Source organism: Etheostoma cragini, chromosome 6 (assembly GCF_013103735.1).
Source record: "Etheostoma cragini isolate CJK2018 chromosome 6, CSU_Ecrag_1.0, whole genome shotgun sequence".
Classification (NCBI taxonomy): Eukaryota; Metazoa; Chordata; class Actinopteri; order Perciformes; family Percidae; genus Etheostoma; species Etheostoma cragini.
This window is the reverse complement of record NC_048412.1, coordinates 27,362,134-27,373,279: the sequence shown is the minus strand read 5'-3', so window position 1 is coordinate 27,373,279 and position 11,146 is coordinate 27,362,134. Positions and strand designations below refer to the sequence as shown.

The window sequence follows — 11,146 nt, the reverse complement described above, 5'->3', positions numbered from 1 at the left end:
CACACACACACACACACACACACACACACACACACACACACACACACACACACACACACACACACACACACAGTTAATAATACTAGCTAAAATTAGACAGATTTGTAAGCTAGGGACTCTTTGGCACTTGAGACGACATTTTACACATTTCCTAGAGTTGTATCTTAAAGTTCTCTAACAGTTGAACCCATAAACACACATAACTAAATAAAAGTACCAGATGGCATGAAGTGCAATATTGTCCCTTCAGTGTCTTTACGTAATAAATTGATATGATTAAAAAAAAGGGTGAGAGGCCACAGCAAGACCCTCCGACAGGTAATAACACACACATATCACTCACTATAATGATGTTATTAACATGGGGGACCATGCAGTAAGCCCTTAGTAATATTTTACCTAAAACACACACATTTTTAATTTCACCTTTTGTTTGATCTGTGTGGATATTATATTTTATAATAGCACTCTTCCAACTCTATGTTATATAATTGTGTGTTATTGTCTAATATTAACAACTAACACAAACTTAAATGTACAGACGAGGTTTTATGGAATGATACCCTCATCTGCTAAGAAGAAGTGGTTCAATTTAAAGATTTCTATGAAAAACACAACTTTTTTTCTGTTTATAAAAATTACAATCTGTTAGTAATCACACACAGGCCTGAAATACACACACACACACACACACACACACACATGCTCAGGACCTGTTCATGCACAAATGGAGAGATGTCTGAATGAGTATGCCCTGAGCAGATGGGGTGGGGGTACGGTGCCTTGCTCGAGAGTAGGCCTACCTGACAGTGCCCAGGCGTTTAAGTGGCAGTGTCCACATGGGGACTTGAACCGGCGACCCTCCAGTTCCCAACCCAGCTACCTACAGACTGAGCTACTGCTACACATATGCTAATTATATTAACTGTAAATCTAGTATATAAAGTATTTGATTTATTTTACTGTATTTTGCTGCAGCTAATCTTTAACTTTTACTGTTCATAGTTTACTGTAAATGAGCATTATCATTTAAGACAGATACATATATAATAAATATTTATATGCAAAGTTTCGCTGCAAAACCTTTATGAAAATAACTCATTAGTTTCGAGTTTTTTTATAATAAAAAATTAGCATTGGAAATAAGTGCTGAAAATGTCCACATTAGAAAAATCCAATAACTTTGAAAAAACATTGCAAAAAAAGTACCCACAACATTGAAAAAGTGACAAAAATGTCTTAAAAAGCGATAATAATGTTTCATGGTCGACGGGAAGACAACAGGGTTAAGAAGTCTCTTAAAAGATTTAGCATTTTATAAACACAACACTTAAAATTAAGCCCAAAATCACACCTGGATACGTTGCCGGTCTATTTATGTGGAAAGTTTCATTAGATGCAAAAATAGAAATAATTATAAATAAGCTGAACTTCTCAAAGGAAGCTTGAAAACCAAAAAATTGGAAAAAAAATATAATATATATGATATATTAAAAAAAAAAATTATAAATAAACAGGAATTGCTTTACCTTGATTAAACTGTGCCTATCTAATGTAAAAATGTACAGGGTCAGAGGTCACACCAAAGACATTAACAGAAAGAAGTGCTGTACAAAGAACGGTGAAATTACAATAAAATAATACTTTAACTTACCTAAAGTATGCCGATTGTCTCTTTGCTCCTCTCTTTGTCTGCTTGCGTCAGCTGGTGAGTTGACATAGTGCCCCCCCTCCATTCTCCTTACAGTGACAGTTATATGTCTAATAAATTGTCTCTGTAATCGTAGCCTGGTAGTCTGGTGTTTGTGGGTTATGGATTCATCATTTGTCTATTTATGCTAACTGAAACATGACGCAATGCAACAGTGGTCTGTCAGACAGAGTTGACTGAACCAATGAAATCACTACTATACAATAATTGAAAAATATTCCCTCCTCCTCCAAACTGACACTTTGCAGACGCAGTGTGTGTACCTTCACACACTGTGAGTGTGTTGAGGATCTATGTCTGGACAAAAGGACACAGGAAGTCATGCTATTTATATGTCTGGTTTACTGATAAAACACAGCAGAAGGTAGAATAACTAGCTACTCAACATCTGGATGTATTTACAAGGTATTGGGTACTAGGGATATGTGATTTTATTTTCACTGTTGATTAATCTGTTGCATGTTTTCTTGATGAGTTGATCGGTATATAAAATGTCCAAAGCCCAAGATGATGTCCTCAAATGTCTTGTTTTGGCCACAACTCAAATATATTTAGTTTACTGTAACAGATTAGTGAAGAAACTGGAAAATACTCACATTTAACAAGCTGGAATCAGAAGAGTTTGAAAACTTTTTCTTGTCCACTTCCGGGATTGCTCCGTTGTTGGTAAAATTCTGCTACCTTCCGCTTTCTTTGTGTTGTAATTTTAAACTCTGGTGGATTTCTGAGGACTATGGTTACCTGGTCCCCAGATCTCTGCAGGGTAAATCCAGACAGCTTGCTGGACTATCTGTCCATTCTGAGATTTCAGTTGCACAAATAAAACTACTTCTGAACGTACACATGTTCGACCATAACAACCTCCTTCCCGAGGCTATTTTGCAGCGGCACCGGGGCTCCGTCCGGCGCTTTGCACCCCCCAAGATGATTGTGATTGGTTTGACCCTCATGTTGTCCTCGGGTCATATTTGACCCATTTTCAGTTCTTTTATCACAAATATTGAGCCTTTGAAATAAGCGCTGAAAATGTCACCATTGGAATTATTAAATCACTTTGGAAAAAACATCCAAAAAGTACCCACAACAATGAAAAAGTGACAAAAATGTCCCAAAAAAAGCTCTAATAGTGTTTTATGTACGACGGGAAGACAACACAAGGGTTAAAGAAATGCCAATAAACTACAGCACGTTTTTCTCCCATCCAGGGAGGCTAGGTGGACTAGCCAGACCCTCCAGCAATGTAGAGGACGGTCTGACAAAGACCGTTATTAAACTACTCTTTTTTTATATTTTTATATTTACTTTTCCTTTTTTGAACTTTATTGCCCAAACTGAACATTATAAGCAGTTTTAGAAACACATTACAGTAGAATTAAACTTCTTTTTTTTTTTCTTCTAATCAACGAAAATAAAAAATAAAAGTAAAAAAAAAACAAAAAAAACAAAAGGGTCACCCTGTATTGCGCTTTGTTCAACAACCATATTGACTACATAGAGATAGGATAAATACACCATTACACATCATTATGTTTAAATTATTTTAAATCAAGGCCTAGAATGACAGGAGTCCATCTTTTAACAATATTTACTTTTTCTTTAAGGATTACTCAAACCCATAATCAACATAGTGGGACAAGTCAATGTTTTTGAATGCCTTGGCACAAAGATGGACACACTTGTCTTTTTTTACCAGCAGCTCCTACACCTGTTGAGGAAACGAGGAGCTTTTAGTGTCAGCGAGGACAATAGAACCGTGCTTCACCGGTCACTCACTGAATCCATGCTCACTTTCAATATCTCAGCCCAGTACAATGCCCTCACCGTCCAATGCAAAACAAAACATGCACGGATCAGCAATCAGGCCAGCAACATAAACTGCACCCTCCAAACCCCCGCCCCCCAACAGAGGTCCACACCCGGTCAGTACTCAGGAAAGCCACTATGATCACACAGGACCCCCCCACCACCAACCCCTTCATCCAATCCTTCCAGTTACTGCGATCAGGTCAACACTACAGAGTCCAGTTTGCAGGGAAAAACATACGTAAACATCCTTCATTCCCACGGCCATCCCCACACAGACAACATCCAACAGCTTCATTCAGGCTTCTTTTGCACTGTTTTTGCATTTTGCACGGTTTGTATTGTCAATACTTTTACTCTAAATGTTTCTAAATGTCTCGTTTGTGTTTTTCTCTGTATTTTATGTCATTCAAACCTGCCCCGACAAAGTTTTCTTATGTTATCTTGACGATTTATTAATTATTAATGAATCTATGCAGCTCCATTAGTGCTATTAACTTTGGTGATCCACATAGTTATCATCTGATCAGTATTTACAATTTGTCACAATACTTTGGTTTAAAACCAAATACCATCAAAATTATGACAGTCCCATCAGCCTCAGCTGCACTTTGGTGCTAATTAGAAAATGTTCAGTTTTTATATTAAACTGAGTACTTGTACAATAATACAAATAAGCAGTACTGTCAGCCTTGACTGCTGTTGGTTTTGTTCTCACATTTTAAGAGATGTGTAAATGAAATACAGATTGAAACTTTTTTTTTTTGTGACTCTTTGACATCCCATGTGGTATCAACATGACTTAAAGTTCTGCTCTGTTAACAAATGCGTACAAACAAATTATTCAAAAACACAAGTCACTCATTTTTGCACACACATTATATTTTTGCCTGTGTGAACTTTCTGTGCTTTATCAAATACAACATTTTAACCCCAAAGTGAGTGCTAAAATACTAACTTTACCTTATGAAATATCTGTTTGCGCCTTATTGACCTAACTTCTGACTTACAAACACACTCAGCTGCATGTTTTCCACCAAGGGGAGCTATGCGTGTTCATCATTAGTGAAGATGAGATCATGGCTGTAACTCACCGACTGCATGTGCCCAAACAGGATGTTGTCATGTCTGAAAATAAAATCCTTTTGAAGGAAGGAAGAGCATCTCCTCGCCTTCTGCAGAAATACATCAGCTCTGTGTGCATCAGCTTCACGATGCAGAGACTGAAAGTTGCATGTTGAAGTCTTGGACTCTTCATTAAAGTATTCCTTTAAACACTGCAGTGTGATTACCAAAATTGTGCATTTCATCAGATATTTCACTAAATTCATTAGTAGTCACTTTCTTCTAAAAACAGCATCCACACACACTGTCGTGTTATTTTACTTCCCTGATGACTTCACATCCTGCATTAAAAGTATTTAAAGGGTTTTCTAGCCGATCATTGTTAGGTTTTAAATGTTAGAGTTTTGTTTGAGTTTTTTTGAGTTTTCTGAGGCATTCTGTTTTTGGGTTGTCTGTCCATCTGTCCCATTCTTTGTAAACATGATATCCTTTAGGGAATGTCTTTGTCAATGTCAAATATAGCACAATTGTCCACTTAGACGGAGACATTTTCGGCCATAAATCAAGAATTCCTCTTAAGAAGCAAATTAAGAATAACATTTTCTCGCAAATTTCTAAGAGAGAATTGTGACAATTTTTACCAAAAGGTCAAAGGTCAACCTCACTGTGACATCATTTCCATCATGTTCTGTAAAAACACTTTATTCAATAGTCTAACTCAAGAACAGAAGGGGAGATATTTGGTTGGACACTGAGTTGGGGACACTAATCTTAACTTTGGTGACTGTAGAGATCTACTTAGCCCGGTCTGATTCATGACTGCATGGATTTTGTTATTTGGGTTATTTTTCCTTCACAAGGAGAATCAAATAGGACAACAGACATGCTCCCCTTTAAAAACAATTTATTTTAAAAGATGATCAAGAACTCTTTCTACTGATCAGCCAGAGGCAAAACATAACATCACATTGTTAGTCATACAAAGCACACATAAAATAATATTCACCAGAGCTGTTTCTTCTCACACACCCAGTAGCGTTGTTCTCCACAGTCGGAAAAGGACCCAGTTCGTAGTGTTGGCATAGGCGCAGTTGAAACTGGCTGCCGAATCCTGCCACTACAAAACATTAACATTTCATATCATCTTGAATATACCACAGAAAAATGTAATATTACACTTGATTATGGTTTGGGTGATTGTGGCACGTTGTTTTGAGGGAATAAAGGAATAAAGCCAAAGTTATTGGCTTCATAGACAAATAGTAAAGTCTTAAAAAGATCTCTAAAACTGACCGTGAGCCTGAGTAGAGAGGCTAGTAGCGGGTTGTAGAGTCTGTGTGGTTTTAGAATCGCTCACCGCCCCAGTGATGAGAGAATAAGTAAGTTAAAGCAACTGTAATGCATAAAAGGTTTTGAGCACAATGCTGATGATTAAGAGGTTTGTCTTACTCAGAACATCCATTGACAAATTGCATGTGTCCATTGACAAATGCAAAAGGTCTTCCAAGGGTGACTTCCAAAAAGTCACGTCCATGTTGTCTTAAAGGTAAGTGACAGATGATCAATTATGATCAATTATGGGTTACAATTTCAATCTGAGGCCAATGTCTTTCAAACACCTTATTTATAATGGGGCAATACACAATTAATTATTGTAATTTAACGGTAAATTGTGCACGCTCAAACAACTTTATTTTAAAGTCAAGATTTCAAATAAGGCCCCATTTTGGGAATCAGGTATAAAATGATGAACATGACATCTCACATGTATTATATCTTATATTTATGTGACGTTGCAGCAATGATAAACTTACCGTCTTGGTTGGTACTATTTTAGTCTGTAGTAATTTCTTTAAAAAAAATCATGGGCCAAGCAGTTCAAGACATAAAGAAGCTGTGTTCCCACTAAATACAAACATAGAGTAAAGCCTGTTCAGCAACCAGATCACAATAAACTGATCCGTGAAACAGCGTTCAAAAAAACAATAAAAACGCTGTTACGCAATGCCATTTGGTGTAGATAAAACTTCACAATGGGAAGTTTTATCACATTAAAAGTGCTTAGTTGCTTGTGGTCAGAGGGAATGGAAACAGTGCTGTATGACTGAGCACAGAGATACACATCCTCCACCACCACAACAGCACACACACACACACACACACACTCACATCGTGCAGATCGTGCATCTCAGTGAAAACCTCAGTCAATAAGTGTCAGTGGGTTGCCTCGGCCATTTTTGACTTGTGGCCCTCGTGTTCCTCTTCAGTGTAAACCTCCAGAATGACTCGGCTTACTGGACCCACGGTGCTGTTGTTGGTGACTCTGTACGCGTTGTCTTCTCAGGACAAAGGTCAGTAAACTGCTTTATTTATGTGGGCTTCACAAATTATTTGTTTTCTTGATAGAACTGGACTAGCTTGTGAAAATCTAATTGTTGTCTGTTACAGTAGCTGAAGGGAAACTAAACTTAAAATGTTGGGTATAGTAAAAAAAAAGGTTTACAGAGTATCATTATATCATCATTTAACAGGGTTTGGAATGATGTGAACTTTTTTTTAACGTGTCTAGCAATTAAAGTTGCCTAACCAAGAGAGCACACTATATACATTATATATACATTATATACATTATAATACACTGCAGTTTTTTTTGTGGGGGGGGGGGGGGGATTCTCTGCAGCACATGAAATGATGTACAATTTTCTCATGTCTGTTAAAAAACTCAACTCAAGGTAGAAGACATCACAGTCCACCTGTCCACCTCGTTAGATTGACACAAAGAACACAAAGACAACTCTAAAATCCCCCCCAAAAAAAAGAATAGTACCTATTTCCTCTTTTGTTAGCTCCATTCTACTTCAGCTTACACAACTGCGCAGTGTCTCCGACCCAATAAACCCACAGTCCAGCATAGAGCGGCTGAGTGAATGTGGTCTGGACTTTGTGAAGGAGAGTCATGGTTTCAGAGACGCTGTAGAAGGACAGAGTCCCAGCCTTGTGGTCCAGGTACACTCCAACTCTGGAGGACTGAGGGCCTGAGAGGGAAGTTCTGATGTTATTATGTCTGAAATGATAACCGATGTCGAAACATCCTAACGCCCAAGACTTTTCATTGTTGCCAAATCCGCTTTCACTCCCTGTTCTGCTTATATCCTTGTACGCAACTGCTACTGAAATGCCTCCACTGCTCCTCTCCACCTCCCAGTAGCACCGTCCAGTCAGACTCTTGCTACTGAGGACCTGAAGCCAGTCAGTGAATCTGTCTGCGTGGCTGCAATACAGCTGCTTTTCTCTCATCACTGTTGCTTTTCGGTTGTCTTCAGATAGAGACAGCCCTGCGTTAACTGTGTTGGCATCCATTGTGATTTGACGGTAATATTGTAAGAACTCATCTCTGGTCTTGGGCTCTGGTTGTGGCAGTAAAACATCTACCGCACTCACCTTCAGCGAGATCTTCAGCCATTCCCTGTTGAGAATCTCTTGTAGTTCATCTCGGGCTTCTGACACAGCTGCTATCACATCTTCAAAGTATTTCATAGGGTGACTATTTAATCTGGGGCAGTCTGTAGATGAGCTTAGATGTGACAGCAAAAGGTAATTGTTTAGAAGTTGGACGTGGTCATCGGTGTGGGTGAGTTGCTCCAGCTCGGCGTCCTTCTTCCTCAGTTCAGCGAGCTCCTCCTCCAGCTTCTCCTTGAGCTCTTTGGCCCGGAGAACCTCTGTTTTCTGCTGGGATCGGATTTCTTCCGTCACCGCGGAGCTTCTTTTCTCCACAAGGCCGACAAGCTCGTTGAAAATCTTCTCGCTGGCCCTCACCGCTTCATCAGCAGAGCGACTGATAGCCTCCATCTCTTGCTGAAGCACTTTGACATCTTTCTCTCTGTCCTGGATTCTGTGCTGGATTTTGTCCCGACTCGCCCCGAGCTCCCTCCCCTTCTCATTCCTTTCCACTGCAGCGGAGACTGTGTCGTGGCCTTTGTGTTCATCCAGGGAGCACAAAACACATATGGTCTGCTGATCAGTACGGCAGAAAATCTTCATCACCTCATCGTGGCGAGGGCAGTATTTCTCCTGGAGATATTTGGAGGTTCCAACCAGCTTGTGTTTTTCAAAGGCAGGGGATTCGTAGTGAGGCTGAAGGTGGAGCTCACAGTAAGAGACTCGACACGTCAGGCAGGACTTGTGTGCTTTCAGCTTTCTCCCAGCGCAGAAATCACAAGCGACATCTCCAGGCGTGGCATAGTCAGCTGGAGCAACGTGAAGCCTCGTCTTCTTCAGCGCTTCCACTAAATCAGCCAACAGGGAACTTATCACCAGGACAGGCCTCGGTGTGAAGGTCTGTTTGCAGTGAGGGCAGCTGTAGATTTCCTTTGGATCTTCTTCATCCCAGCGGCTTTTGACACACCCGATGCAGTAACTGTGCCCACAGGGAATAGTCACCGGATCCTTCAGTAGATCCAGACAGACAGAACAGCAGAGACTCTCCTTGTCTAGCTGCAGCGCCATTTCACTTCTCAATAAATGGGAATATTAAATAGACTGTCTGAGGAGGGAAGAGGGAGTGCTGGTCAGGTTTTGCTACATTCCAGTACGAGGGAGCGGTTTCAGGTCCTTGTTTACTTTGTGGTTAACAACAGAGTTTGTATGTGAATGTTAAAAGAAAGAAACCAGATTCCCTTTGAAAGACAATGTTTAACTGAACATAGGCTCAGAAATTATTAGTTGTCCTTTCTACAGCCAGTTATCTTAGTTAAGTATGGGAACTGCTAAAAACAGCAAGTCTGGCTCTGTCCGATGGTAGCAAAATCCCCCTACCAGCACTTCTAGGGGTTACTAATTAACATGGCATATCTTGTTTGTTTAATATGTACAAATATTAAAGAGTAAAACCCACAAAAGGCGTTTTCCTGAGGCTTGTGTGCCAGACATTTTCTCAGCCAGGACTAGAAACTTCCTCCTTGTCGGGTTGCCATTTTCCCCCATCCCACACACAAAACAGCTTCCATGAATGCAACTTCTGACTAAACAATACAAGGTAAAACAATATGGCAAATCAGTCTAACTTGCATAGTTGCTCGGGTATCAAGCCTGCAAAATGAAAAGAGAAACAATGTCAACCAATTCCTTTTCTTTTAAAGTGAGCCATTATGTTTTTTAAACTGCCAGATAACTTCTAGCTTTGTTTCCTTTGTGCTCTAGTTACCTTAGAGGTCCGTTACCAACAGGAAACCATCACTCCTGCCAGGGGCTCATCTGTCAAATTATCCTGCAACACATATTACGACTCTGAGCAATGCGGTCTCCTGCATGCTGTGTGGTGTCACATTTCTAATCAAAGCGTTGAGCTGACTGACCCCAGCAAGTACTTCACCACAGTAAATGAGACGGATTCTGGGGACGAGAGACACAGACAGATCGTGACGGAGATTCTCGACCTGACCCCAGAGGACAACGGCCAATTCCAGTGCAAGGCTGAATGCGATAAGAGTAGAGAGAGAGCAATGGGACATTTCATCTGGATCAATGTCAAAGGTATTAACTTGAGGAGGAAAAATACAGTAATTCTCATTATTTGTCACCTTTGACTTCATTTATGCTATGTGTTGACATCATAATTGATCATTAATACAGTTTTGTAGGCACGGCAAAAGTAAAATTATCTGAAACATAGTAAAAGACACTGGAAACAAAGCCGTGTGGCTGTGTCACAGCGTGACCTGTCCACCACTTTGGTACAGACTGTAATATCTCAACAACTATTAAATGGATTTCCATGATATTCTGCACTGGCCTTTTTGTTCCCTTGAGGATGAAACCTACCTACAGTACTTTGAATGTCCCTCCTGCAGATTGCATATTATCATTTTTAACTGGATGGACACTGACGCCTTGTTCTGCTCTGTTCTCTTACAGTTTGATCATCTGATCGAGTTGGCTCTGAACACAAAAGGATTCAAATCATCCACAACGTTGATTGGCCCAGGCTTCGTCTTACAAAAAGCATATTGATATTAACCTCATCTTTTCTTCTATTTTAAGTTATTGAAATAATTGGAACAAAAAGCTTTATTCCAAAAGGAACTTCTCCTTTTTGTCTTTTCATGTTTCATCATCTCTTGTAGCTGCTTTTGGGGCCTTTTCTGACCAGATTAAAGATCCACAATTAATATGACTCTGCCTAGACAGCCAATCATTTTCTCTATAGTCTTTATGTAACGTTAATAATTGGTTGACCTTCTGAATACAAACATAGAGTTGAGATATCTGTGAAAGCAGACCGTTTCATGTTGTGAAATTGAACTAAAAGGACCCTTTACTGATTTAAATTCAGCTCTGTGTCACCTTTGTGTGGGCAGTGTTTGGCTTGCCTCCTTCACTGGATTATAATCAGAAAATTATCTCTTTAATTATGTCTAATGGTACGGACTAGTGATAAATTACAACATGAATACCATTTTATATGTACTGATATTTACATAAGGGGTAGGCAATATGATACACTATTGCGAAACAATATGATTGTATTGGGTTGATTGTTTGGTGAATAGATTTTGTATGGGTGGATGG

The 11,146-nt window shown here is 39.5% G+C and overlaps 2 protein-coding genes across 2 annotated transcripts; one reads left to right on the top strand and one right to left on the bottom strand.

Moving 5' to 3' along the window:
- The first annotated feature begins 6,713 nt into the window (after positions 1 to 6,713).
- zgc:174945 (uncharacterized protein LOC793867 homolog) lies at positions 6,714 to 10,751 on the top strand. The gene is made up of 3 exons (XM_034873703.1): positions 6,714 to 6,930; positions 9,779 to 10,111; positions 10,493 to 10,751. Exons 1-3 carry the CDS (start codon positions 6,861 to 6,863, stop codon positions 10,495 to 10,497), a joined length of 408 nt encoding a protein of 135 aa, XP_034729594.1. The 5' UTR covers positions 6,714 to 6,860; the 3' UTR covers positions 10,498 to 10,751.
- LOC117945918 (E3 ubiquitin/ISG15 ligase TRIM25-like) lies at positions 7,396 to 9,208 on the bottom strand. The gene has a single exon (XM_034873656.1). It carries the CDS (start codon positions 9,083 to 9,085, stop codon positions 7,433 to 7,435), a length of 1,653 nt encoding a protein of 550 aa, XP_034729547.1. The 5' UTR covers positions 9,086 to 9,208; the 3' UTR covers positions 7,396 to 7,432.
- Positions 10,752 to 11,146: the final 395 nt, after the last annotated feature.